The 27,169-nt window shown below is 40.1% G+C and overlaps 5 protein-coding genes and 1 long non-coding RNA gene across 22 annotated transcripts in view; 3 read left to right on the top strand and 3 right to left on the bottom strand.

Moving 5' to 3' along the window:
- LOC123879091 (chorion class CA protein ERA.1-like) overlaps positions 1 to 1,332 on the bottom strand; it is a 30,924-nt gene extending 29,592 nt beyond the window's left edge. Inside the window, exon 1 of the mRNA XM_045926628.1 lies at positions 1,236 to 1,332. Within this exon, the coding sequence (XP_045782584.1) occupies positions 1,236 to 1,286 (51 nt within the window). The 5' untranslated portion in view covers positions 1,287 to 1,332. The remainder of the gene's footprint in view (positions 1 to 1,235) is intronic.
- Positions 1 to 27,169, top strand: part of LOC123879080 (chorion class CA protein ERA.1-like) — a 31,616-nt gene that overhangs the window by 2,829 nt on the left and 1,618 nt on the right. Inside the window, exons 3-6 of one of the 11 annotated variants that reach the window (XM_045926590.1) lie at positions 349 to 355; positions 11,058 to 11,066; positions 23,316 to 23,369; positions 23,493 to 23,523. In XM_045926590.1, coding sequence (XP_045782546.1) covers positions 349 to 355; positions 11,058 to 11,066; positions 23,316 to 23,369; positions 23,493 to 23,523 — 101 coding nt within the window. Of the gene's footprint in view, positions 1 to 348; positions 356 to 10,405; positions 10,507 to 11,057; positions 11,067 to 18,074; positions 18,167 to 18,386; positions 18,391 to 18,886; positions 19,087 to 22,605; positions 22,736 to 23,250; positions 23,370 to 23,417; positions 23,446 to 23,492; positions 23,524 to 24,276; positions 24,283 to 27,169 lie in introns of those variants that run through there. The other 10 variants (XM_045926589.1, XM_045926591.1, XM_045926592.1 and 7 more) reach the window with 10 other exon arrangements.
- LOC123879099 lies at positions 4,222 to 4,527 on the top strand. The gene is made up of 2 exons (XR_006798947.1): positions 4,222 to 4,284; positions 4,471 to 4,527. It is a non-coding gene; the product is annotated as an uncharacterized LOC123879099 (long non-coding RNA).
- LOC123879084 (chorion class B protein PC10-like) lies at positions 9,273 to 17,721 on the bottom strand. 4 transcript variants are annotated; one of them, XM_045926608.1, is made up of 2 exons: positions 17,591 to 17,721; positions 9,273 to 9,913 (listed from the first exon to the last, which is right to left on the bottom strand). In XM_045926608.1, the coding sequence occupies exons 1-2, from the start codon at positions 17,639 to 17,641 to the stop codon at positions 9,419 to 9,421; spliced, it is 546 nt and encodes a 181-aa protein (XP_045782564.1). In that variant the 5' UTR covers positions 17,642 to 17,721; the 3' UTR covers positions 9,273 to 9,418. The 4 variants fall into 4 exon arrangements, with proteins under 4 accessions (XP_045782564.1, XP_045782562.1, XP_045782563.1 ...); XM_045926606.1 differs by lacking the exon at positions 17,591 to 17,721 and adding an exon at positions 13,376 to 13,520; XM_045926607.1 differs by lacking the exon at positions 17,591 to 17,721 and adding an exon at positions 10,020 to 10,156.
- LOC123879092 (chorion class CA protein ERA.1-like) lies at positions 13,875 to 14,939 on the top strand. Its single transcript, XM_045926631.1, has 2 exons — positions 13,875 to 14,031; positions 14,420 to 14,939. The coding sequence occupies exons 1-2, from the start codon at positions 13,981 to 13,983 to the stop codon at positions 14,879 to 14,881; spliced, it is 513 nt and encodes a 170-aa protein (XP_045782587.1). The 5' UTR covers positions 13,875 to 13,980; the 3' UTR covers positions 14,882 to 14,939.
- Positions 16,738 to 27,048, bottom strand: LOC123879088 (chorion class B protein PC10-like). 4 transcript variants are annotated; one of them, XM_045926623.1, is made up of 3 exons: positions 26,888 to 27,048; positions 26,696 to 26,763; positions 16,738 to 17,247 (listed from the first exon to the last, which is right to left on the bottom strand). In XM_045926623.1, the coding sequence occupies exons 1-3, from the start codon at positions 26,936 to 26,938 to the stop codon at positions 16,800 to 16,802; spliced, it is 567 nt and encodes a 188-aa protein (XP_045782579.1). In that variant the 5' UTR covers positions 26,939 to 27,048; the 3' UTR covers positions 16,738 to 16,799. The 4 variants fall into 4 exon arrangements, with proteins under 4 accessions (XP_045782579.1, XP_045782577.1, XP_045782578.1 ...); XM_045926621.1 differs by lacking the exons at positions 26,696 to 26,763; positions 26,888 to 27,048 and adding exons at positions 22,067 to 22,150; positions 22,275 to 22,426 and having other exon boundaries at positions 16,738 to 17,255; XM_045926624.1 differs by lacking the exon at positions 16,738 to 17,247 and adding an exon at positions 26,207 to 26,337 and having other exon boundaries at positions 26,386 to 26,763; positions 26,888 to 27,045.

Below are 27,169 nucleotides of genomic sequence, written 5' to 3'. Positions count from 1 at the left end.
AATATACATATACCTAATAAATTCGGTAATAAATTAAACTATTTATTACTTTTTATTGTTTGTGGTTATTGAAGTCGGTTTTTATTTTAGATTTTAATATCTGTTTGGCGCCACTTGATTACCACTCATTGAGCTATACGCATAGATAACACTGGTCCTTTCAGAGATATCCTCATTTCTGATTTTATTAATGTAGAGAGCTTAACTTAGCCCTCACTACCGTCCTTTTATTGCATCAGATATTTTTGTCAGGTTACCAAAGTTAGCGTTCATGTGAAAATTAAATTATTTATTTATCCCAAGATCACAGATATTGCTGCTAAATGATTGATGCTATTTACTAATCAGATTGTGCACGTATTTGGCGCAAATGCTTAAGTCCAATACTTAAGCACTCCGGATTCAAAGGCACGAAGCGTAAATAATGTTTCAGGCGTGCGAAACGCAACACGCAATCAAGTGACTCTACCAAAAGAATCGGCGAGAAACTCACCGGTTGCTTTTTTAAAAATACGCATGAAAAAGAATCTAAGAATAGAGATTCACATATAAGATTGTTAAACTAGTTTGATTGCTGTTGTTAAAAAGCTAGCCAAAGAGTTTTAATTAAAGCTTATTTCAAAGAGGTGCATGAAGTTGTGAAAGAAAATTTAAATGATTTTCGTAATTATTTTGTTTTAATGCAAAATTTGTAGAAAATGTTTTTAGTAGCGATAGGGTCCCCTGCAGCCGCAGCCGCAGCTGCCGGCAATGGACACTCCGCCAGCGGCTGGCACGACGCCTCCGAACTCCACGGCGCCCATGATGGGCACCTGTCCGGCGACCAGGGTCCTGCCTTCCACTGGCAGTGTACCGGCGACCGCTACATCGCCGATGCCTTCGCCGCCGTAAGCTGCGCCGCATCCGCCGTAGGCGAACGGAGCGCCGAGACCGAATCCGTAAGCACCGTCAGCGAGGCCGTAAGCGCCAATACCGGGGCCGTAAGCACCGAGGCCATAAGCGCCGCCGCAACCAGGAGCGATCAGCTCAGCGCCGCAGAGCTGGCCCCACACATTCTGAAATAACGAAGGAATAAAAACTATATTGACTGTTTTGTCCCTTACTTGTACCAAGGAAATTAAATGATTTCCTTTACCTTATAACTTCAAAATTACAGACTAAAATAGTAATTCAGGCATGTTATTTCTAACTTTTTTTGTATTAATTAATTAGCATTATTTAATGTTTTTTCTTACCTGAATCAAGCAAGCTTGGACGCAGAGCAGCAGAACAGCGAAGGTGTTCATGTTGTAGTGTTTGTGTTGTGTAGACACGAGGATACAATGATCGGACTCAACTAGGGCAAGCTTTTATACCAATGTATTTCATATGGCAATTAGTATGATGCGAATTCAGTATTTCAGAAATCATTTAAATTGTAAAAGTATTAATATTTTAAATCATTTTCTAAGACTTGATTGCGTAAATCTACACTTTCTTGGCAGAAATTAACTTTATCGCTATTACTTACTGACATAAAATGCGAATCATTCAAAAGTCACGTTTGAAGATTTTTTCACGCAATATGTAACAATTTTATTAATTTTTACATAATAGTTGCAATTGTGTACTTACTATATTGATAAGTGCTTCGAATTTGTATAAAAGGGGGTTTTAAAGTTTTCATGCCATTCTCAAGTTTAAGCTCGAAGAATATACAATTATGGTATTCAAAGCCGTTCTTTTCGTGTTTGCTCAAGCGCTATTGGCACAGGTTCGTAGATATCATTTCAGTTTGCTACGAAATATGAAACTTAAATAAATATGGTAAGTTTTTTTAGGAAATAATCGGTGCTTGACCACAATCTGTTTGTTGCTTGCAGTCCATCTCCGGACAGTGCATCGGCGCTGGCTGGGCCGGGGCTCCGTGGAGCGGTCTCGGGGCTCCGTGTGGCGGAGTCTGTGGCGCCGAGCTGGTCGCCACTCCTGCGTTTTCCGGCGGCGCCCTGCCAGTGGCCAGCGCCTCCACTATCCCACCAAACGGAGTTTCCGTGCTATCTGAGAACGCTTATGCAGGAGAGCTCGTTGCTCGCGGCGCTCTGCCGTTCTTGGGAACTGCGGCTCTAGAGGGCGTCCTGCCGACTGCTGGTGCTGGTGCGGTCGCGTACGGTTGCGGCAACGGAGAGGTCGCTATGTTGACTGAGGGCATTGGTGCTGCTGGTATCGCTGGACCCCTCGGCTACGGCACCGCTATTGGTCCCTACGGCTACGGCTATGACAGTCTGGGCTATGGCACCGGTATTAGTCCATTGGGCTACGGCTACGGCTACGGCTATGAAGGTCTGACTGGCGGCAGATGTGCTGCTTTTTACTAAAAAAATATTGATACTCAAAAATATTATTTAAAAATAATAAGCTAAGCTCAAGCATTTATATTTTGATTTTATATTTTTTTATATTAAAATCTTTCTTTTACCTTTACAGGATGCAATATGGCGTTGCCGTCCACTCGCGCTTTCGCTGTTCCAGGTTTTGCCGCTTCCAGTCTCGGCGCTCCGTTCGCTTACGGTGGATGCGGCGTGGGTTACGGCGGCGAGGGCATCGGCGATATAGCGGTTGCTGGTATACTGCCGGTGGAAGGTAGCACCCTGGTCGCCGGACGGGTGCCGATCATGGGCGCCGTGGGGTTCGATGGCATTGCGCCAGCCGCTGGTGAAGTGGCCATTGCCGGCAGCTGCGGCTGCGGCTGCAGGGGACCCTACCTCTACTGAGAATATTATACAATCCGTTATATATTAAAATAAAATTTTAACATAAATTTAACAGATTTTTTTATTTTTTTTCTTTATTTCTCCAATCAATCATGACCAAAAAATCAATGGACCGTAGGTATTGTTACTACATACTTCATCAGATGTTGCTTTAATTCCCTATCCTAGATACTGTACGCGGTACGCGGTACCTCTGGTGCTGCAAAGTGCAAATGTTCATGGGCAGCGGTAATCACTTGACATCAGGTGACCCGCCTGCTCGTTTGCTCGCTATTTTATTATTTAAAAAAATTGTAGTAAACTTGTGTATTGTAAAAGTGTGTAATTAACCCACTTGAAAATAAAACAGCCTATACAAATATTTTCAATTTCATTTTTAGTTATTTTAGAAACTTAATAAAATTTATATTTTTTATATCGAACGTGCGACTACGCCTTGTTAACTTATAATAATTAATTTATAAGCCAAAAAATTTAGCCAAAAAATATTCGAGTTAGATGGCTGTATTTTTCAGTTAAGATCAATTTGTTATCATAAAATACTTCCATTTACGTCTTGTTTTTTAAACTTTTTGATATTTACGCAGTCGGGTTTTTGTTTATTTTTTTATTTATTCATGTTGGGTTTGTTAGACCAGCGCTAATCGTAACGTTGGAGCATTGTATAGCAATTACCATAACAATAAGTAATATTAAAAATTAAGAATCAAAATCATTCTCGGAAGAATCAATGTCTTTTTTTTTTCAAAAGCTAGGTAACCTTGAATCTTACCTATTGGTAAGTGACGAGGCCAAAGTCTCCGATAGAAGTGGGAAATAGGGATAAAAAATTAAATAGAAAATACAGAACTCTATGAAATTATTTTATTTTATCTTTATATCAGTTTATCCAGTGCAAAAACATTTTTGCAACTTTTTTCACAACTAGACGTACAATAACTTTAACAAGCAAAGTTTGCATTGTTATATAATATTATGTATAAGCGATCTAAGAGTGAAACATACAGAAAATTACATACACAAAGTGGGGGGAACTAGATAGCACATCGAGTTGGGAAAGAATACATATATCAGTTACAATATGGCATACATACATAAAGCGCTAAGACACAAAATTTTACATATATAAATAACAAAATAAATCAATAAAAAAGTTACGAAAATTTTAGTTTTATGCATGTCAGTGAAGAGCGGTAGGTATCAGATGGAAGAGGTAAGATTACATTTAGCAACGGCAACCACCCCTGCATCCGCAACCACAGCTACCAGTAATGGTACAGGAGCCAGCGGCTGCCACAATGCCTCCGAATTCCACAGCACCCATGATTGGCACCTCACCTTCGATCAGGGTTGTACCACAGACTGGCATTTGACCAATAACTGCTACATCACCGATACCTTCGCCGCCGTAAGCTTCATAACCGTATGCGAACGGACCAGCGAAACCGTCCAGACCGTAAGCACCGTAACGGCCGAAATATCCACCGGGATAACCGTCGAGGTAACCATTGCAACCGCCCAGATAACCACCGAGGTAACCACCATTACATCCTCCGAAATAACCACCAAGGAAACCATCGGGATAACCATCGAGGTAACCATTACAACCGCCAAGATATCCACCGAGATAACCACCGTTACAACCTCCGAGATAACCACCATAATAACCGCCTAGAAAACCATCGGGATAACCGTCGAAGAGACCATTACATCCGCCAAGGTAACCACCATTACAACCTCCAAGAAAACCACCATAGTAACCGCCGAGATATCCATCGGGATAGCCGTCGAGGTAACCATTACAACCGCCCAGATAACCGCCGAGGTAACCACCATTACAACCGCCGAGGTAACCGCCATACGCGGGACCAATTAGATCCGTACCACCGAGACACCTGCTGTATACATTCTGAAACAAGAAAACAACAATCTAAATCGCCATGATATAGCAAATCGAAGAATTCAGCAATGATGGGACTGAATTTAGAAGCCTTAAAAGGGGTCTCTCCATCACTCGCTTCATACAAACGTAGTTCCAATCTGAATGTTAAGCAACCAAAGTCCATGAAATTTTGCAGACATATTCTAGAAATTAATATCTATGTCTGTGGTTTTCCAGATTTCTGTTAAAATATTCGGTTTCAAAGTTACGTGGTTTTAAAAATTTACATACAAATCTTTGAGCCCCTGTAATTTTAAAACTACATATTTTTAGAAAAATCTAAAACACCACAGACACAGACATTAGTTTCCAGAATAATATGTCTGCAAAATTTCATGGACTTTGGTTGCTTAATATTCAAATGAAATTGGAACTACGATTGTATGAAGCGAGTGACGGAGAGAGCCCTGTTAAAAAAGTTGTAGTGTAACAGTCAGGAATTAGGACTGAAGTCCATAAAACCGACCATTCGAATTGTATCAATTAGACTATTTACCGTACCTACTCCTTTTTTAACCGGCTTCATTCATCTATACTAATATTATAAAGAGGAAACCTTTTTATTTTTGTATGTTTGTATTGAATAGGCTCAAAAACTACTGGACCGATTTCAAAATTTCTTTTACCATTACTTAGAGGGATTCTTCCGAATCCGTATAGGCTATATTTTATCCCGGAACACCCGTGCGAAGCCGGGGCGGGTCGCTAGTTGCAAAATAAAAAAATATTGCATATTAAAGAAGTTCGTATCTCTGGGTAAGCCTTGATCTAGAACTGAATCTAGGTAGATGATTTTGGGACAACTATATTTTGTAAATCAATGGAATATCAGAACAAAATAGAAAACTGAACGTTACCTGGATCAAGCAAGCTTGGAAGCAAAGGATCAAGAGGGCGAAGGTGGACATCTTGAAGTATTATTGTGATTGTCGACGTTGAGAATACAATGATTGACCTAAACAGATCCATGCTTTTATACTAATAACAACTATCACTAAAAGTAGAGTTAAATGCTACAAGTTTCGAAATTTTTAATATTACGTGCTTATCATAGTGTTTTCTTATAGGTATCGCATCCTTGGTCCAGATTAATACAAATCTAAATGTGCCTTATTTACAAGTTGTTTTGATTCAACATGATATACCCACCACCGGCGCACTACGGAGCACAGGTGTCCTTTTATTTTATTCAGATACAAGTTGGCCCTTGACTATAAACTCACCTGATGGTGAGTGATGATGCAGTCTAAGATGGAAGCGGGCTAACCAGGAAGGGGTATAGCAGTTTTTATTAAACCCATACCGCTTTGGTATCTACACGGCATCGTACCGGAACGCTAAATCGCTTAGCGACACGGCTTTGCCGGAAGGGGGTAACTAGCCACGGCGGAAGCCTCCCACTAGACCAGACCAGAAATTTAGAAATTATAAAATTCCAGACCCCTGCCGGGAATGGAGCCCGGGACCTCCCACTAATAAGACCACAACGCTTACCAATGGCCCAGGGAGGACGTCTAAAACGTCGTCATCTCAGAATGAGAAGTTACTATGGTCTACAGTCCACCACGCTGGCCAAGTGTGGATTGGCAGACTTCACACACCTTTGAAAATATTATGGAGAACTCTCAAGCTTTTCGGTTCCCTCACGATGTTTTTATTATTAGTTATCACACTTCACATCACACTATCACACTAATATTATAAAGGAGAAAGTTTGTATGTGTGTGTGTGTGTATGTTTGTTACTCCTTCACGCAAAAACTTCTGGACGGATTGGGCTGAAATTTAGAATAGAGATAGATTATACCCGTGATTAGCACATAGGCTCCTTTTTATCCCGGAAAAACAAAGAGTTCCCACGGGAATTTTAAAAAACCTACATCCACGCGAACGAAATCGCGGATCAGCTAGTGTTATGATATTTAGTTGCTTAAAACGCACATGATTGCGAAGAGGTGCATGTCCGGGATCAAACCCCCGACCTTCTAAATAGGAAGCGGACGTCTTAACCACTAGGAACCCTAGCTTGCAACCTTCGTAGCTTTACTTTTAAGTTAACGTAATTTTATTATCACCACTACATCATCGTTTGATAATAAGAAAGTGTACAATAAGTACCCAATTTGATTAAATGATTTGGCTTTGACTTTGTTTTAGGCTATCACAATTTTGGTCAGTCAAATGTGTCCGCCAGTAACGAACCTACGTCTACTTGGGTGTGGTGTCCATAAGTTGAAGAACATGAAATTCATTTGGTAAGTTCTCTTTGGAAATAAGTTATAAGAAATGATATAAAATTTCATTTCGGTGAATTATTATTATCATATTGGTGTATAATTTATTTTTTTAGAAAGAATACTAGCCATGCTAATCATAACTAATAGTCGCCTTTCTCCTCCAATTAAGCGTAAAGTTTGTGCTAGGAGTGGGTACGACAATAGCGCAACGGGTGGGGTTCGAACCGCCGACCTTTCGAAATTCAGTCCGCTCCTCAACCGTTGAGCTATCGAGGCTCTGAATTGTTTCATTTCGGTGGATTGTTGTATCATTTTGGTAGATCAAGATCTCAAATCAAGATGATTAGAAAAATTCGATTGTATTTTATTTACTAACTAGTTGACCCGCCCCGGCTTCGCACGGGGAGCCTGTTCCAGAGACAAAGTATGGATATGAATGTGTTATTCATATTACAATCTACCGACATATAAACTTATAGTACATACCTTGTGAAAATAATGTTCTGAATACAATGAAATCCGTACTCAATTTTAGGCGCGAACCAATTTATTTTTTATTGGAATCGAACCTTTTACTAATAAGGAAGGAAAGAAAATGTATTGCATGTTATGTCTTGACGAAGTTATGGATTAAAATCGATAAAAAATTTGATCCCGTATCTCTAAGAATCCCTGATTTTTTCGGGATAAAAACTAGCCTATATTCTTCTACTACTGTACCGAATTTCATTTAAATCCGTTCAGTAGGACATACAGACAGACAAAAATTCCATAAAAAATTGTTTGGGGTCTATATCCGTAATAATAATGTTTCCTCCGATTAAAATTTTCGAAATATATGCACTTACAGTTTTATTATTAGATAATAAAGATTAAAAAATATTTTGCTGTTGTGTTGGCCTTCTAAACAACAAGTGTAAATTAAAAATTTATAACACCTCCGACAAGTGAAGGTTACAGTAACTAGAAAAGAGCTGATAACTTTCAAACGGCTGAACCGATTTTCTTGGATTATAGCTAAGAACACTCTCGATCAAGCCACCTTTCAAACAAAAAAAAACTAAATTAAAACCGGTTCATTAGTATTGGAGCTACGATGCCACAGACAGATACACAGATACACACGTCAAACTTATAACACCCCTCTTTTTGTGTCGGGGGTTAAAAACTATCTCAGCGATCCTGAGCGAAATAATAGATTTGAAATATTTGAAATATCGTATACTACGAACGTAGCTACGTGCTACATGCTACGTGCTACGCGATCGCCGAGACCGTGTTTGGGACAGGATTGGGAACCATAAACAAGACAAGGACAACGTATTTAGAAAAACTAAAAAACCCGACTGCGTATAACAAACTAGACTTTACTGGTAACTGAAAAGCAAAGACATAGGAACGGGAAATAGGACATTTGATTGATTGATTGATTTGATTAGGACTATGATTTATCACTCAAAACTCTTTTCAATCATATACATTGTATATATTTTCGAACTCGCCTTTTAAAACCCTTAATTTTGAGTCTTAGAAAAAAAATTTTTTGAGCTCGCACGTAGCGCATAAAATCCGCCATTTTGATTTTTTAAAAATTTAAGGTACCCAGTGACACTCGCGTCATCAAGACGAGTCTAATGACGTATGTATGATTTATCAAAATCGCTTGAGCCGTTCAGTAGTTACATGCTGACATAGAAACGGACATACATACATACATACATACAGGTCAAACACAGAACCCTCCTTTGGGCTTCGCCGCAGACGGGTAAAAAGTACAAAAACTGTTTTGAAACTTGTTATTTTTTTTGTCCACCGTGAACAATAACAAGAGAATTATTATTTTATAGATATACGAGTAGAATAATCAAAGCAACTAACAAACAAAACATCCATTCATGTTGGTATTTTTAATAGAAGTAGCTTACTAAAAATGCCATCACGGACGGACGGTTTATACTTCATATTGATACACATTGTCAAAAAATCATGTTTGATATAATATAATATATTTCAAATATTTATTAAAATTTTGTTACACGACAAGACAAATTCGATAAACTTAAATTTTTGAGGTCATATTCTTGTTTATCATAATAACGTCATGTACGAGTAGCTTAAAAACTTGAAGCTCTAAGGCTGAAATCTATAAAGCGCACTTTGACTTTGCTCTGACTTAAGATTGAGTTAAAACGAGACAGATTTATGTGAGAGATATAGCTCTGTCTCGTTTTAACTCTGTCTTAAGTTTAAGCAAAGGCAGAGCGCGCTCTATAGATCTCACCCTAAGATTCAGGTATAAAGAGCTACGAAAAAAATGGAATAAGTAAGTGAAAAAAGGAATATTTGATTCAATTGGATTTATTTCATGTATTAAATAATTTCATCAGCGTTTTGTTCAGGTTGTACAGTACATTGCAATAGTGAAGTAAGGATTACTGCCTTATTCAATGCACTAGAGTACAGGACTATGGATATTCAAATGAATACTGCTTAGATGAAAGCACGTCCGTATCCGCATCCACCGCGAGCCAGACCATCATAGCCGTAGCCGTAGCCCAATGAGCCAATACCGGCGCCATAGCCCAGACCGTCATAGCCGTAGCCGTAGGGACCAAGAGCGGCGCCATAGCCGAGCGGGCCAGCGATACCAGCAGCGCCAATGCCCTCAGTCAGCATAGCGACCTCTCCGTTGCCGCAACCGTACGCGACCGCGCCAGCACCAGCAGTCGGCAGGACGCCCTCTAGAGCCGCAGTTCCCAAGAACGGCAGAGCGCCGCGAGCGACGAGCTCTCCTGCATAAACGTTCTCAGATAGCACGGAAACTCCGTTCGGTGGGATAGCGGAGGCGCTGGCCACTGGCAGGGCGCCGCCGGAAAACGCAGGAGTGGCGATCAGCTCTGCGCCGTAGATACCGCCACACGGAGCCCCGATACCGCCCCACGGAGCACCGGCCCAGCCGGCGCCGATGCACTGCCCAGCGATGGACTGAAAACAATACAAAAATGGTCAAGTACCTGTCATCTTATACAAACTTACATTAATTTTAGAAGCCCGTTTTTTTCCTTGCGGAGAATTTCAATTGTCTACAAACCTGCATCAGAAGAGCCTGAGCGCAGACAAAAAGTACGGCTTTGAAGACCATTTTAGATTGTTTATTCTTCGAGTGTAAACTTGAGAATGGTTCGATAACTAAATTATTGCCTTTTATACAAAAAAAAAAAAAAAAACGAAATCCTTATCATTATCATATATTTGTTATGTAAATAGTAACATAGTTGAATATCGTATGGTGAGACGTGACTTTGGAAGAATTTGGTTTGTATGTCAGTAACACTAGATTTTTACTATTATCACACCATAAGTACATAAAACAATCTTAATATTATGAGACACATTGTCAGGCACGCGTTGAAAGCTTTCGAAATACTCAATTGAAACGATATGAAACTCTACAATTGGTATAAAAGCTTGCCCTAGTTGAGTCCGATCATTGTATCGTCGTGTCTACACAACACAAACACTACAACATGAACACCTTCGCTGTTCTGCTGCTCTGCGTCCAAGCTTGCTTGGTTCAGGTAAATATATATAAATATTTAAGTCATAAATCGTTTACGTGGATTTAGATTTTTTAGAAATCCTGTCGAACCCCTTGATTAGCTGGGATAAAGTGTCATGTAAAAATCAATATCCATGCAAAAAGTCGCATCAATCAGCGTCAATCCGTTGTTCTGTTGTGGCGTAATTGAAGAGCAAACCAACAAAGAAACCCTCATTCACATTTACTCGTATTATATTATTGATGACTGAAGATTGGTAAAGCAACGGGAAATCCGGGATAGTATCGAAAAATTCGGAAAATACTTATTGGTGATAATTATAAGTTTCCGCACATCTATGCGTATAAATATAAATAAAGTTTTTTATTTCAGAATGTTTGGGGCCAGCTGATCGCTCCCGGTTGCGGCGGCGCTTATGGTCTTGGCGCTTACGGCCTCGCTGACGGTATCTACGGACCCGGTATCGGCGCTTACGGTCTCGGTCTCGGCGCTTACGGTCTTGCTGACGGTATCTACGGCCCCGGTATCGGCGATTACGGCCTCGCTGACGGTATCTACGGTCGCGGTATCGGTGCTTACGGCCTCGCTGACGGCGTTTACGGCCTCGGCCTCGGTTGCGGCGCAGCTTACGGCGGCGAAGGCATCGGCGATGTAGCGGTCGCCGGTACACTGCCGGTGGAAGGCAGGACCCTGGTCGCCGGACAGGTGCCGATCATGGGCGCCGTGGAGTTCGGAGGTGCCGTGGCAGCCGCTGGCGGAGTGTCCATTGCTGGCAGCTGCGGCTGCGGCTGCAGGGGCCCCTACCTCTACTGAGAACCACCTCCAAACGAATTAAAGAAATAAAAGCATGTATCTGAACTTCTTGACTTTTTGTATCCTAAATCTGCCAGTAAAACCTTGTAATTAAATACTACCTTCATTAACATAAAGCATGACCTGTATTTGAGGACACGATGCGTTTTTTATACTCCCGACCATGAGTTCTTACCTGATAACGTTTCTAATCCAAACCGCTAGGATATGAAACGCCCTTCGGGCATCAGTTTTCCCTTCCACTTTTAATATGGGTACCTTTAAGTCAAGAGTGAATAGGCAACTTCTAGGCAAGCGCGCTCCATCTTAGGCTGCATCATCACTTGCTAGCAGGTCTGATTGCAGCCAAGCGCTAGTCTATATAATTTAAAAAAAACAGGATAATTTGAAGTAATCTAGAACATGTCAAAAGACAGGTTTTCCGAATAAATGCGAGTTAATGAACAGATATCTAATAATTCGATGCCATTGAAACTACGTTTTTAATAAGATTTATTTTTAACTAGGTATAAATATATTTTAACTTTAATTACACTACGAAATTTTCAAGAAATGTTCTGATAGTGAAATCCATAATAAATCGCATTGAGAAGTTTAGGTACGTACCAATTTTTTTTACCGAAATCAAATCTGTTACTAATACGGAAGGAGTGTAAAAGTACCTACCTATTTTTTTTTAAAGAATATTAGCCATGCTGATCACGACTAATACTCCCCTTTCCCTTCCAATTAAGCGTAAAGCTTGTGCTATAAGTGGGTACGACAATAGTGCAACGGGTGGGGTTTGAACCGCTGACTTTCGGAATACAGTCCGCTCCTCAACCATTGAGCTATCTAAGAGCTATGTTCTAAATCATACAAGGAATCAAAAGCTTAATTTGCTGAAACAGACAAATCTGTGTAGTGCAGCATACAGCATACGATATGCACCGCCCGCTCTCCCACTGCTAAACATGCAGGAAAAGCCAGCCATCAAGCAAGCAATGACGCACCACTACCACGCAGCACCACACAAATCCCGGCGTTACTGAGCATCCTGGATGCTCCGGTGTCGAGTGGTTTCGGGATTTGTGTGGTGGTGCGTGGTAGTGCTTGCTTGATGGCTGGCTTTTTCTGCATGTTTTCTTGCATGTATTTCAAAGTATAGCTAAAATAGCTAATCTATATAAATATATGAAACGAATTGTAAGTTGTCTAAGAGTGATTTAGCGGATAATTTTATTCTTGGCATAGTTATTCTTGCATTTAGTAAAATTAGGCCTAATAAGTTAAACTACTATTAAGGATATCAGTAAAAAAAAAGGAATTCGTGATTCGATCAGATTTATTTTGACTATTAAATAATTCCATTCATGTTTTATGCAGCATAGGATAACTGCATTCTTCAATGTACTACTATAGAGTACAGGATCATGGATATTCAAATAAAATCTTCTTAGATGAAAGCACGTCCATACCCGCAGCCACCGCGAGCCAGACCATCATAGCCGTAGCCGTAGCCCAATGAGCCAATACCGGCGCCATAGCCCAGACCGTCATAGCCGTAGCCGTAGGGACCAAGAGCGGCGCCATAGCCGAGCGGGCCAGCGATACCAGCAGCGCCAATGCCCTCAGTCAGCATAGCGACCTCTCCGTTGCCGCAACCGTACGCGACCGCACCAGCACCAGCAGTCGGCAGGATGCCCTCTAGAGCCGCAGTTCCCAAGAACGGCAGAGCGCCGCGGACAGCGAGCTCTCCTGCATAAGCGTTCTCAGATAGCACGGAAACTCCGTTCGGTGGGATAGCGGAGGCGCTGGCCACTGGCAGGGCGCCGCCGGAAAACGCAGGAGTGGCAACCAGCTCGGCGCCGCAGACTCCGTTCCACGGAGCCCCGATAGCGCCCCACGGGGCGCCGATAGCACCCAACGGAGCCCCGGCATAGCCAGCGCTGATGCACTGCCCAGCGATGGACTGAAACAAGGAAGAAATTCTGTTCAAGCACCTATGATCTAAAAAAACTTACGCAAAGTCTGTCCCATTTTTGTGGCATTACAAAATTAATTTGCGATATTGTGATATCTACGAAGTACAAACCTGCATCAAAAGAGCCTGAGCGCAGACGAAAAGTACAGCTTTGAAGACCATTTTGGTTTGTTTATTCTTTGAGTTTAAACTTGAGAATAATTTGAAAACAGTATAATTTCCTTTTATAGCAACGGAACCGAAGTAAATCCTTATCAATCTAAGGAATTGTGTAAATGTAATGAATAAATATTGTTTCATACTAATAGCTTGGATTTATACATGGACGTGACTTTTGTATTTATTTGTATGTCAGTAATATGAAGTTTAGCAATGGGTCTTGCTACCTATGGTTAATCATCATGTGTGGATGTATAAATTATTATTTATTAATACATATTTATCAGTTACGAAAAGATTTAAATAATCGCAGAAATTTTGGTCATATACACAAATTAATAATTATTTTATCAAGAGGATAAAAAACCGAGGCATTGCGTAGGGAATATTGTCGAATTGTTTAGGTATAATACCTACCTAGTCAAACACATAGATAGGCACGTTTTATAAAATTTCGAAATTTTACAAATTACTGTGTCAAACAATTAGTATAAAAACCCTCCCTTGTAGAGTCCGATCATTGTATCCTCGTGTCTACACAACACAAACACTACAACATGAACACCTTCGCTGTTCTGCTGCTCTGCGTCCAAACTTGCTTGGTTCAGGTAAGGGGAATTATTTAATAATTGTACTAGCTGATGCCCGTGACTTTAGAAATCCTTTTAATTTTCCGGAATAAAAAGTATGTGTTAATTCAGGATATAATCTATCACTATTCTAAATTTCAGTCAAATTCGTCCATATAACATAACAAATATGCACACAAACTTTCGCCTTTATAATATAAGTATGATAGTGTGATTCTAATTAATTTAAATTAAATAAGTCCAGCTAAAAATAATAATCTATGTGGGTAGGTAGGTGTGTATTTCATTTTAAAATTAATTATTTCAATTAAAAAGTATGTATCCACTTGCAGACTTTTTCAATAAGTTTCCCCACATCTATGCGTATCTAATGTACCTAAATAAAGTTTTTTTCTTTTTATTTCAGAATGTTTGGGGCCAGCTGATCGGTCCCGGTTGCGGCGGCGCTTATGGTCTTGGCGCTTACGGCCTCGCTGACGGTATCTACGGTACCGGTATCGGCGCTTACGGCCTCGCTGACCGCGCTTACGGTCTCGGTTTTGGTGCTTACGGTCTCGCTGACGGTATCTACGGCCCCGGTATCGGCGCTTACGGCCTCGCCGACGGTATCTACGGTCGCGGTGTCGGCGCTTACGGCCTCGCTGACGGCGTTTACGGCCTCGGTGTCGGTTGCGGCGCAGCTTACGGCGGCGAAGGCATCGGCGATGTAGCGGTCGCCGGTACACTGCCGGTGGAAGGCAGGACCCTGGTCGCCGGACAGGTGCCGATCATGGGCGCCGTGGAGTTCGGAGGCGTCGTGCCAGCCGCTGGCGGAGTGTCCATTGCCGGCAGCTGCGGCTGCGGCTGCAGGGGACCCTACCTCTACTGAGAACCTTATAAAACTTGTATCTCCTAAATGAACTGACAAAATAAATGCATTATTCGAATTTTCCGTATTTTTACTCTAAATCTACATAATATTTTTCGCAGCACCATTGTGTCATAAACTCATAGAACTGATTGTTGAGCTACCAGTATCTATACTAATATTATAAAGAGGAAACCTTTGTATTTTTGTATGTTTGTATTGAGTAGGCTCAAAAACTACTGGACCGATTTCAAAATTTCTTTTACCATTACTTAGAGGGATTCTTCCGAATCCGTATAGGCTATATTTTATCCCGGAAAATAGAAAAAATAAATGTCCACCCGTGCGAAGCCGGGGCGGGTCGCTAGTGTGTAATAAAATTAATAAAACCCTTAAGGATTTCGGCAGAAAAGCATCATGATTTCTCCACTTTCGTAGAGGTGGGCTTACGTATTCCATAAATATATAGGTATTAGGTAAGTAAACATTATGAAATATTCTGAATAGTGGTGAAAACCTTATTAAAATATCTACTTTAAATTATTAATATTTGATCAAAATATCAGCGAAGTTCAGAAATGATATGAAAACCCCAAAAAATATACACGGAACAATGCGAGCTAGTTCTACAATATAAAAAAATTGCACTATTCGAGAAAAATATTTTTTTACATTTTTTTTATAGATTTTAAATTAACGCACACTTCTAGTACTTTGCTTTACTTACTCGCAAGTATAAAAGAAATAAAAAAAACCAAATGCAAAAGAAGAAATAGGAAAAATAGTTGAAAACTACACAGAAATCACAAATCACAATACATTACAGATACAAGTCAAAAAACTAAACCAAGGAAATAATTTAAAACAAAAAAATAATTTCCATATTGAATATGAATTTTGGAAACCAACTATTTAGTCAATTAAGAAAAAACTGGCCAAGTGCAAGTCAGATTCGTACACCGAGGGTTCCGTACTCGGGTACTTTTTCGGGCATCCAAAACTGACTAGCTTCACTAGTCAGTTTTGTTTCGCTTTTGTTTTTATTTTTAAGTAATTTTCTTATTTTTTGTTCTACCTTTTTATACCCGGCTATTGTGTGTTTTAATATGTGTAAACTTTCGTTGGAGACTGTTTATGTTATGTATGTGCTTTGTGTTTGTGTTACCTATTGTTTAGTTTTTATACTGTGTCTCCATTAAAAATAAAAAATAAAAAAAAATAATAAAAAAAAAATTTGCACAATAAATCAAAACTATTACACATAAAAATAAATAAAAATCTGTTTTACAATTAACAGGTAAAGCCCTTTCATATGATACACCCCTTGATATAATTATCTTAGTTTGAAAATTGAAACACATTTTAATATTTTTTCTGTGATGTAACCACACCCACCTGCCAAATTTTACGATTCTAGGTCAACAGGAAGTACCCTATAGGTTTTCTTGACAGACACGACGGACGGACGGACGGACGGACAGACCGACAGACAGATAGACAGACAGACAAAAAATTGATCCTATAAGGGTTCCGTTTTTCCTTTTGAGGTATGGAACCCTAAAAACTACATAGCGTTAAGGAAATCTGAATTTAGAGATACATTGCTCGCAAATAAGTACCTACGCTGAATTAATATAAAAAATGAAGTTCCAAAGCGTTTTACGAAAATTCAAACTCAAAACCATTTATTCAAAGTAGATTTATACAATTTATACACCTTTTCATGGTCAGAATTGTTGGATTTGTAAGATGATAATTTATAGTGTTCCTAAACCACATAATTTCCATTGTTCAATGGAGTGCGAGATAAAGTGTTTAATGAAAAATAAACAGAGTGCAAGTGGAATTATAATGAATAAATGGTAAAAAACAATATGTAATGCTTCAGTTCAGTTTATTGATCAGTTTATTGAAAACATCGTCATTTTTCTTAGATTTCTTAGATGAAAGCACGTCCGTACCCGCAACCACCGCGAGCCAGACCATCATAGCCGTAGCCGTAGCCCAATGAGCCAATACCGGCGCCATAGCCCAGACCGTCATAGCCGTAGCCGTTGGGACCAAGAGCGGCGCCATAGCCGAGCGGGCCAGCGATACCAGCAGCGCCAATGCCCTCAGTCAGCATAGCGACCTCTCCGTTGCCGCAACCGTACGCGACCGCGCCAGCACCAGCAGTCGGCAGGACGCCCTCTAGAGCCGCAGTTCCCAAGAACGGCAGAGCGCCGCGAGCGACGAGCTCTCCTGCATAAACGTTCTCAGATAGCACGGAAACTCCGTTCGGTGGGATAGCGGAGGCGCTGGCCACTGGCAGGGCGCCGCCGGAAAACGCAGGAGTGGCGACCAGCTCGGCGCCGTAGATACCGCCACACGGAGCCCCGATACCGCCCCACGGAGCGCCGGCCCAGCCAGCGCTGATGCACTGCCCAGCGATAGACTGAAAACATTTAAAAATAATTAGATATTCGGTACCAAACTTGTAGAAGTAATCTGAACAAACCAGTATCGTGAGTCGTGACTAACTGACTGACAACACACAGTTTAAACTGGCGGTTTTCGCGTGTATTTTAAGTTCTCTCTAGAACGTACAGCCACACTAATTAACTTTCCCACGGGATTTTCGAAAACCTAAATCCACGCGGACGAAGTCGCAGGAATCAGCTAGTAAAAAAGAAAACTATGGAATCTTCCGTGCAAAATTGTATGATGAGTGAATCAGTATATTTTACAAACCTGCATCACAATAGCCTGGGCGCAAACGAAAAGCACAGCTTTGAAGGTCATATTGAATTGTTTACTCCTCGAGTTTGAACTTGAGAATAAATCCAGAAATAAAACATTACCTTTTATAGGTACTAATAATTGGATGTAATGAAAACCTTATCATTTAGCTGTGAAAAACAACAATTATAATTGAGGAATTAAGTGTGATTAGGCAATTATTATCATTAGGCACGTGATTTTACAAAGTTTGGTTAGTATGTCAGTAATCAAAATGTTTCAATATTGTTTTGATAAGAAAAACCGTTCCTGTAACTAAGGTCAGCGATTAAGTATTATACTTAAACCCAATAAGTATGCTGTTATACGAAAACTTTCGGATAGTCACGTTTTTCAATATTTCGAAAAAGTCTAACTTGACATATTCTATATATTTAATATACATATAATATGTTGCATATACGATACGTATAAAAGCACTCCCTAGTTGAGTCCGATCATTGTATCCTCGTGTCTACACAACACAAACACTACAACATGAACACCTTCGCTGTTCTGCTGCTCTGCGCCCAAGCTTGCTTGGTTCAGGTAAGGGGAATTATTTAGATACTAATTATTATTACTGTCCTAATCTGATCAATTTAAAAAAGCTCAGCAATAATACATTGTGGCCAATCATATTATGCACAAATGACAAGTCGTGAAACTAGGTTCAATTTTTAACCCCCGACCCAAAAAGAGGGGTGTATAAGTTTGACGTGTGTATCTGTGTATCTCTGTGTCTGTGTATCTGTCTGTGGCATCGTAGCTCCTAAACTGATGGACTGATTTTAATTTAGTTTTTTTGTTTGAAAGGTGGCTTAATCGAGAGTGTTCTTAGCTATAATCCAAGAAAATCGGTTCAGCTGTTTAAAAGTTATCAGCTCTTTTCTATTTCTTACTGTAACCTTCACTTGTCGGGGGTGTTATAAATTTTTAATTTACACTTGTATCTGTTGCTTTTATAATATCCTTACTTTTCTTCAACTAAAGTGATTTTCTCGACAAAACGGCCCTTTAATCCTAATTTTTTATTGCTGTTCGTCTACAAAATTCATAACAAAGTCCAAATTATAAACAAGAATGTTTTTTCTGACGGCTCTATTTATTAGTCCACTTTAACTTCATATATTTTTGTGTATTATTTGTTAATATTATTTTTGCCCTAACTCGTGTCACACACCTTGTAGTGTCATGTAAGTAAAACCTAATCATAAAATTGTTTTCCGATATAATGTTTAATATATAACTTATAATAAATTGTTTCAGAATGTGTGGGGCCAGTGTCTGCGCGGCGCTGAGCTCGTAGGCCCAGCTTACGGCGGCTATCTCGGCGGTCTGGGCGCTCCCTGCGGCCTCGGTCTCGGCACTTACGGCCTCGCTGACGGTATCTACGGTCGCGGTATCGGCGCTTACGGTCTCGCTGACGGCGTTTACGGCCTCGGTCTCGGCGCTCCGCTCGCCTACGGTGGCGAAGGCATCGGCGATGTAGCGGTCGCCGGTACACTGCCGGTGGAAGGCAGAACCCTGGTCGCCGGACAGGTGCCGATCATGGGCGCCGTGGAGTTCGGAGGCGGCGTGGCAGCCGCTGGCGGAGTGTCCATTGCCGGCAGCTGCGGCTGCGGCTGCAGGGGACCCTACTTCTATTGAGAACTTTATAGCAACTTGCACTAAATGATTTCACGAAATAAATGCATTATCTGAACTTTTTAAATTTTTACTTTGCCAATATTTACTTATTTATCGGAGCATTGTATCACGAACTCATGAAACTAGTTGAGTTATCAGCACCAGTATAAAATTAATAAAATCATAAGCGATTTCGGCAGAAAGTATTTTCCATCATCATCATTATCAACCCATAGACATTCTCTGCTGGACAAAGATCTCTTGTATGGACTTCTACACGCCACGGTCTTGCACCAATGCCATCCAGTGGCTCCTTGTACTTCGCTCGATGTCTGCCCACCTAGTGGCAGGCTCAACGCTGCGCTTTTCGGTGAGAGGTTACCATTATCGCACCTTTTCATCATGATTTCTCCAATTTCACATGGGTGGGCTTACCTTTTTAGGGTTCCGTACTTCAAGAGGAAAAACGGAATCCTTATAGGATCACTTTGTTGTCTGTCTGTCCGTCCGTTCGTCCGTAGTGTCTGTAAAGAAAACCTATAGGGTGCTTCTCGTTGACCTAGAATCATGAAATTTGGCAGGTCTTATAGCACAAGTAAAGGAATAAATCTGAAAATCATGAATTTGTGGTTAAATCTTAAAAAAAAATTAAAATGTTTTTCAATTTTCAAAGTAAGATAACTGTACCAAGTGGGGTATCATATAAAAGGGTTTTACCTCTACATTCTAAAACAGATTTTTATTTATTTTATGCATAATGGTTTTTGATTTATCGTGCAAAATTAAAAAAAAAAATACCCGAGTACGGAATCCTCGGTGCGCGAGTCGCACTTGGCCGGATTTTTTATATATTAGATAAGTATATGTATATTACGTATCAGAACATGCGACCTCGCAATCTTTTTAAAAATAATTACATACTAATATATTCGGAGATGGAGAACAGAACTCCTCAATGGATAAGAGTAAACTGCCTGCGATCAGTGTAACAAACAAACTTAATAAACTAACTGACACTAAAAACTAACTTAAAGCTTAGCAAACAATAGGTTTTTTTATTAAACTGTAGCATATTTTAACACAGTATGTATAGCCGTTAAAATTTTTGAAATCACACTTAATATTATAAAGGCGAAAGTTTGTATGTGTGTGTGTGTGTGTATGTTTGTTACTCCTTCACGCAAAAACTACTGGACGGATTTGGCTGAAATATAGAATGGAGATAGATTATACCCTGGTTTAGCACATAGGCTACTTTTTATCTCGGAAAATCAAAGAGTTCCCACGGGATTTTCAAAAACCTTCATCCACGCAAACGAAGTCGCGGGCATCAGCTAGTAAAAAATAAAAATAAAAACCGACTTCAATAACCACAAATACTATGAAGTAAAAAATGTTATTGCCTTTTTCTAATCTAAGTATTTCTTCTGTCATAATATTTTGTTGGTTAGTTGTAATCCTAGCCTTAATAATAAATTAAATAAAAAGCACATCAATATTTTTTTGTTTCTGAAATAAATCCCGTATTTTATCTCAAGAATATGTATAAAAATTTTTAGAGAATAAGCTTTGTAAAGCATAAATCTATATTTTAACACTAAAAACGTATTGTTGCTGTTTCAAATATCTGTAATTTTCTAGTTTTCTAGATACACATTACCAGCAAGAAAACAATTAGGTACCTGTAGGTACGTCAATGTCAAAACTAATTAACTACTAAGTAATAAATATATTACTAGCTGATGCCCACGACTTCGTTCCCATGGAAATAGGTTTTTAAAAATCCCGTGGGAACTAATTGGTTTTCCAGGATAAAAAGTAACCTGTTTGTTAATCCAGGGTATAATGTATTCTCTATTCCAAATTACAACCAAATCCGTCCAGTGGTATTTGCGTGAAAGAGTAACAAACATCCACACATACATACTTACAAACTTCGTTCGCGTTTGTAATATTAATAAACAGGATTCTTTTGAATGTTTTTCAGGGTTTTACAAAAGTTTTAATAATTTTTCTGCGAGTAAGAGAAGTTTATGATAAAGTATAGTATGAGATATTTATGGACTAAGGCAGTCGTGGCAGTTATGTTTAGTAAGTAAAAAAGTAAATTAAAATCGGTTCATTCGTTTAGGCGCTACGATGCCACAGACAGATACACAGATACACAGATACGCAGATAAACAGATACACAGACACACAGATACACAGATACACACGTCAAACTTATAACACCCCTCTTTTTGGGTCGGGGGTTAAAAATTGCACAAAAAGTGTAAGTGGAATAATATCCCTATTGCAAAAAAATAATAAAATCAAAGTAAATGCTTCAGTTCAGTTTATTGATCAGTTTATGTAAAAACATCGTAATTCTTCTTCTTCTTCTTCTTAGATGAAAGCACGTCCGTACCCGCAACCACCGCGAGCCAGACCATCATAGCCGTAGCCGTAGCCCAATGAGCCAATACCGGCGCCATAGCCCAGACCGTCATAGCCGTAGCCGTAGGGACCAAGAGCGGCGCCATAGCCGAGCGGGCCAGCGATACCAGCAGCACCAATGCCCTCAGTCAGCATAGCGACCTCTCCGTTGCCGCAACCGTACGCGACCGCACCAGCGCCAGCAGTCGGCAGGATGCCCTCTAGAGCCGCAGTTCCCAAGAACGGCAGAGCGCCGCGGACAGCGAGCTCTCCTGCATAAGCGTTCTCAGATAGCACGGAAACTCCGTTCGGTGGGATAGCGGAGGCGCTGGCCACTGGCAGGGCGCCGCCGGAAAACGCAGGAGTGGCGACCAGCTCGGCGCCGTAGATACCGCCACACGGAGTCCCGATACCGCCCCACGGAGACCCGGCCCAGCCGGCGCCGATAGCACCCAACGGAGCCCCGGCATAGCACTGTCCAGCGATGGACTGAAAACAATACAAAAATGGTCAAGTACCTGCCATCTTATACAAACTTACACATATTCTGTATGTCTCATTTTGATACTTTGTGGCATTATAAAATTTATTAACGATATCTAGATATACAAACCTGCATCACAAGAGCCTGAGCGCAGACGAAAAGTACGGCTTTGAAGACCATTTTGAATTGTTAATTCCTCGAGTGTAAACTTGAGAATGGTTTCAATGCTAACTTATTTCCTTTTATATAAAAATAATCGAAGACTTTATCACTATTACAGTGTTTTTATTACGTAGTGGTTATTGAATTAGGTTCACACTGTTCAAACGTGCCTTTCGGAAGATTTGATTTATATGTCAGTAAGTGCAACGATATTGTTCAATAAACTACTTCTTTTTAAAATTTTTGAAACACATTGATAGGCACGTTTTAAAAGCTTTCGAAATACTGAATTCACTTCCTAATAACTGGTATAAAGGCATTCCCTAATTCAGTCAGATCATTGTATCCTCGTGTCTACACAACACAAACACTACAACATGAACACCTTCGCTGTTCTGCTGCTCTGCGTCCAAGCTTGCTTGGTTCAGGTAAGGGGAAATCATTCAATAATACTCATTAATTTATTTTTAATTAATTAATTCAAAAAAGGTCAGTAAGAAAAAACATGCCCAACGAACTACTTTAGTTTGTAGTTTTAAAATTGTTAACAAAGTCAGTTTATGATAATTTCGTGACGATTAGGCAATTTACATTTAAAAAACAATAATGTTTTTAGGCAAAATAATATTCTATAATCTACTTCTACTTGAGAAAGATACTAATTTGATTAATAAATCTTGTCGCAAATCAAGAGCAATCCGACTTAATATTATAAATGTGAAAGTGTGGATGTTTGTTACCCAATCATGCAAAAACGACTGAACGGATTTGGATGTTTGGCATGCATGTAGAATTTGACATGAAAAAGAACATAGGCTACCTTTTATCCGCGGAAAATCAAAGAGTTCCTACGGGATTTTTAAAAAACGTCCATCCACGCGGACATCAGCTAGTTTATTATAAATAAATGACCTATTAATGAAATTCTTTTACCTATATTCAGAATGTTTGGGGCCAGTGTCTGCGCGGCGCTGAGCTCGTAGGCCCAGCTTACGGCGGCTATCTCGGCGGTCTGGGCGCTCCCTGCGGCCTCGGTCTCGGCGCTTACGGCCTCGCTGACGGTATCTACGGCCCCGGTCTCGGCGCTTACGGCCTCGCTGACGGTATCTACGGCCCCGGTCTCGGCGCTTACGGTCTCGCTGACGGTATCTACGGTCGCGGTATCGGCGCTTACGGCCTCGCCGACGGTATATACGGCCTCGGTCTCGGCGCTCCGCTCGCCTACGGTGGCGAAGGTATCGGCGATGTAGCGGTCGCCGGTACACTGCCGGTCGAAGGCAGGACCCTGGTCGCCGGACAGGTGCCGATCATGGGCGCCGTGGAGTTCGGAGGCGTCGTGCCAGCCGCTGGCGGAGTGTCTATTGCCGGCAGCTGCGGCTGCGGCTGCAGGGGACCCTACCTCTACTGAGAACTTTATATATTTGCACTATATGATTTCACGAAATAAATGCATTATCTGAACTATTTAAATTTTTACTTTACCAATATTTACTTATTTATCGGAGCATTGTATCACGAACTCATGAAACTAGTTGAGTTATCAGCACCAGTATAAAATTAATAAATTCATTAGCGATTTCGGCAGAAAACATTTTCCATCATCATCGTTATCAACCAATAGACGTTCTCCGCTGGACAAAGATCTCTTGTATGGACTTCTACACGCCACGGTCCAATCAATGGCCAATGCAATGCCAATCAATGGCCAATGCAATGCCAATTAATGGTCAAGGCAATGGTACCAATGCCATCCAGTGGCTCCCAGTTGGCAGGCTCAACGCTGCGCTTTCCGGTGAGAGGTTACCATTATCGCACATTTTCATCATGATTTCTCCAATTTCACATCGGTGGGCTTACCTTTTTAGGGTTCCGTACTTCAAGAGGAAAAACGGAATCCTTATAGGATCACTTTGTTGTCTGTCTGTCTGTCCGTCCGTCCGTCCGTAGTGTCTGTCAAGAAAACCTATAGGGTGCTTCTCGTTGACCTAGAATCATGAAAATTGGCAGGTAGGTAGGTCTTATAGCACAAGTAAAGGAATAAATCTGAAAACCGCGAATTTGCGGTTTAAATCTTTTTATAAAAATTAAAATATATTTTAATATTCTAAGTAAGATAACTGTATCAAGTGGGGTATCACATAAAAGCGCTTTACCTGTACATATTAAAACGGATTTTTATGTATTTTTATACATAATAGTTTTTCATTTATCTTGGAAAATGTAAAAAAAATACCCGAGTATGGAACCCTCGGTGCGCGAGTCGCACTTGGCCGGATTTTTTTATATATGTATATTACGTATTAGAACATGCAACATCGCAATCTTTTCAAAAATAATTACATATAAATATATTCGGAGATGGAGAACAGAACTCCTCAATGGATAAGAGTTACTGCCCGCGATCAGTGTAACAAACAAACTTAAAAAACTAACTAACACTAAAAACTTACTTAAAGTTTAGCAAATAATAGGTTTTTTTATTAACCTGTAGCATATTTTAACACAGTATGTATAGCCATTAAAAATTTTGAAATAAAAAATAAATTTAAAAACCGACTTCAATAACCACTTAAGAGGGCTCACTCCGTCACTCGTTTCCACTCGTTTCATACAATCGTAGTTCCAATTTCATTTGAATACTAAGCAACCAAAGTCCATGAAATTTTGCAGACATATTCTAGAAACTAATAATTATGTCTGTGGTTTTCCAGATTTCTCTTAAAATATTCGGTTTCAAAATTACGCGGTCTTAAAAATTTTCATACAAATCTTTGAGCCCCTGTAATTTTAAAACTACATATTTTTAGAAAAATCTAAAACACCAGAGACACAGATATTAGTTTCTAGAATATGTCTGCAAAATTTCATGGACTTTGGTTGCTTAGCATTCAAATGAAATTGGAACTACGATTGTATGAAACGAGTGGAAACGAGTGACGGAGAGAGCCCTGTTAAATACTAAAAAGTAAAAAATGTTATTGCCTTTTTCTAATCTAAGTATTTCTTCTGTCATAATATTTTGTTGGTTCGTTTTAATCCTAGCCTTAATAATAAATGAATATGATAACAAGTAAGCACATTGATATTTTGTTTCTGAAATAAATCCCGTATTTTATCTCAAGAATATGTAAAATAATTTTTGGAGAATAAGCTTTGTAAAGCATAAATCTATATTTTAACACTAAAAACGTATTGTTGCTGTTTCAAATATCTGTAATTTTCTAATTTTCTAGATAGGTACACATTACCAGCAAAAAATACAATTACCTATAGGTACGTCAATGTCAAAACTAATTAACTACTAAGTAATAAATATATTACTAGCTGATGCCCACGACTTCGTTCCCATGGAAATAGGTTTTTAAAAATCCCGTGGGAACTCATTGGTTTTCCAGGCTAAAAAGTAACCTGTTTGTTAATCCAGGGTATAATCTATCTCCATTTCAAATTTCAGCCAAATCTGTCTAGTGGTTTTATCGTGAAAGAGTAACAAACATCCATACATACTTACAAACTTCGTTCGCGTTTGTAATATTAAATAGCAGGATTCTTTTGAATGTTTTTCTTGTTTTACAAAAGTTTTACTAATTTTTCTGCGAGTAAGAGAAGTTTATGGTAAAGTATAGTATGAGATATTTATGGACTAAGGCAGTCGTGGCAGTTATGTTTAGTAAGTAAAAAAGTAAATTAAAATCGGTTCATTCGTTTAGGCGCTACGATGCCACAGACAGATACACAGATACACAGATACACAGATAAACAGATACACAGACACACAGATACACAGATACACACGTCAAACTTATAACACCCCTCTTTTTGGGTCGGGGGTTAAAAATTGCACAAAAAGTGTAAGTGGAATAATATCCCTATTGCAAAAAAATAATAAAATCAAAGTAAATGCTTCAGTTCAGTTTATTGATCAGTTTATGTAAAAACATCGTAATTCTTCTTCTTCTTCTTAGATGAAAGCACGTCCGTATCCGCAACCACCGCGAGCCAGACCATCATAGCCGTAGCCGTAGCCCAATGAGCCAATACCGGCGCCATAGCCCAGACCGTCATAGCCGTAGCCGTAGGGACCAAGAGCGGCGCCATAGCCGAGCGGGCCAGCGATACCAGCAGCACCAATGCCCTCAGTCAGCATAGCGACCTCTCCGTTGCCACAACCGTACGCGACCGCACCAGCACCAGCAGTCGGCAGGACGCCCTCTAGAGCCGCAGTTCCCAAGAACGGCAGAGCGCCGCGAGCAACGAGCTCTCCTGCATAAACGTTCTCAGATAACACGGAAACTCCGTTCGGTGGAATAGCGGAGGCGCTGGCCACTGGCAGGGCGCCGCCGGAAAACGCAGGAGTGGCGATCAGCTCAGCGCCGTAGATACCGCCACACGGAGCCCCGATACCGCCCCACGGAGACCCGGCCCAGCCGGCGCCGATGCACTGCCCAGCGATGGACTGCAACAAGAAAGAAATTCTATTCAAGCACCTGTGATCTCAAACAAACTTACACATATTCTGTATGTCTCATTTTGATACTTTGTGGCATTATAAAATTCATTTACGATATCTAGGTACGAACCTGCATCACAAGAGCCTGAGCGCAGACGAAAAGTACGGCTTTGAAGACCATTTTGAATTGTTAATTCCTCGAGTGTAAACTTGAGAATGGTTTCAATGCTAAATTATTTCCTTTTATATAAAAATAATCGAAGACTTTATCACTATTACAGTGTTTTTATTACGTAGTGATTATTAAATTAGGTTCACACTGTTCAAACGTGCCTTTCGGAAGATTTGATTTATATGTCAGTAAGTGCAACGAAATTGTTCAATAAACTACTTCTTTTTAAAAATTTTGAAA

The sequence above is a fragment of the Maniola jurtina genome, chromosome 27 (genome assembly GCF_905333055.1).
Source record: "Maniola jurtina chromosome 27, ilManJurt1.1, whole genome shotgun sequence".
NCBI classification, from domain to species: Eukaryota; Metazoa; Arthropoda; class Insecta; order Lepidoptera; family Nymphalidae; genus Maniola; species Maniola jurtina.
This window is presented reverse-complemented; position numbering and strand designations above follow the sequence as displayed.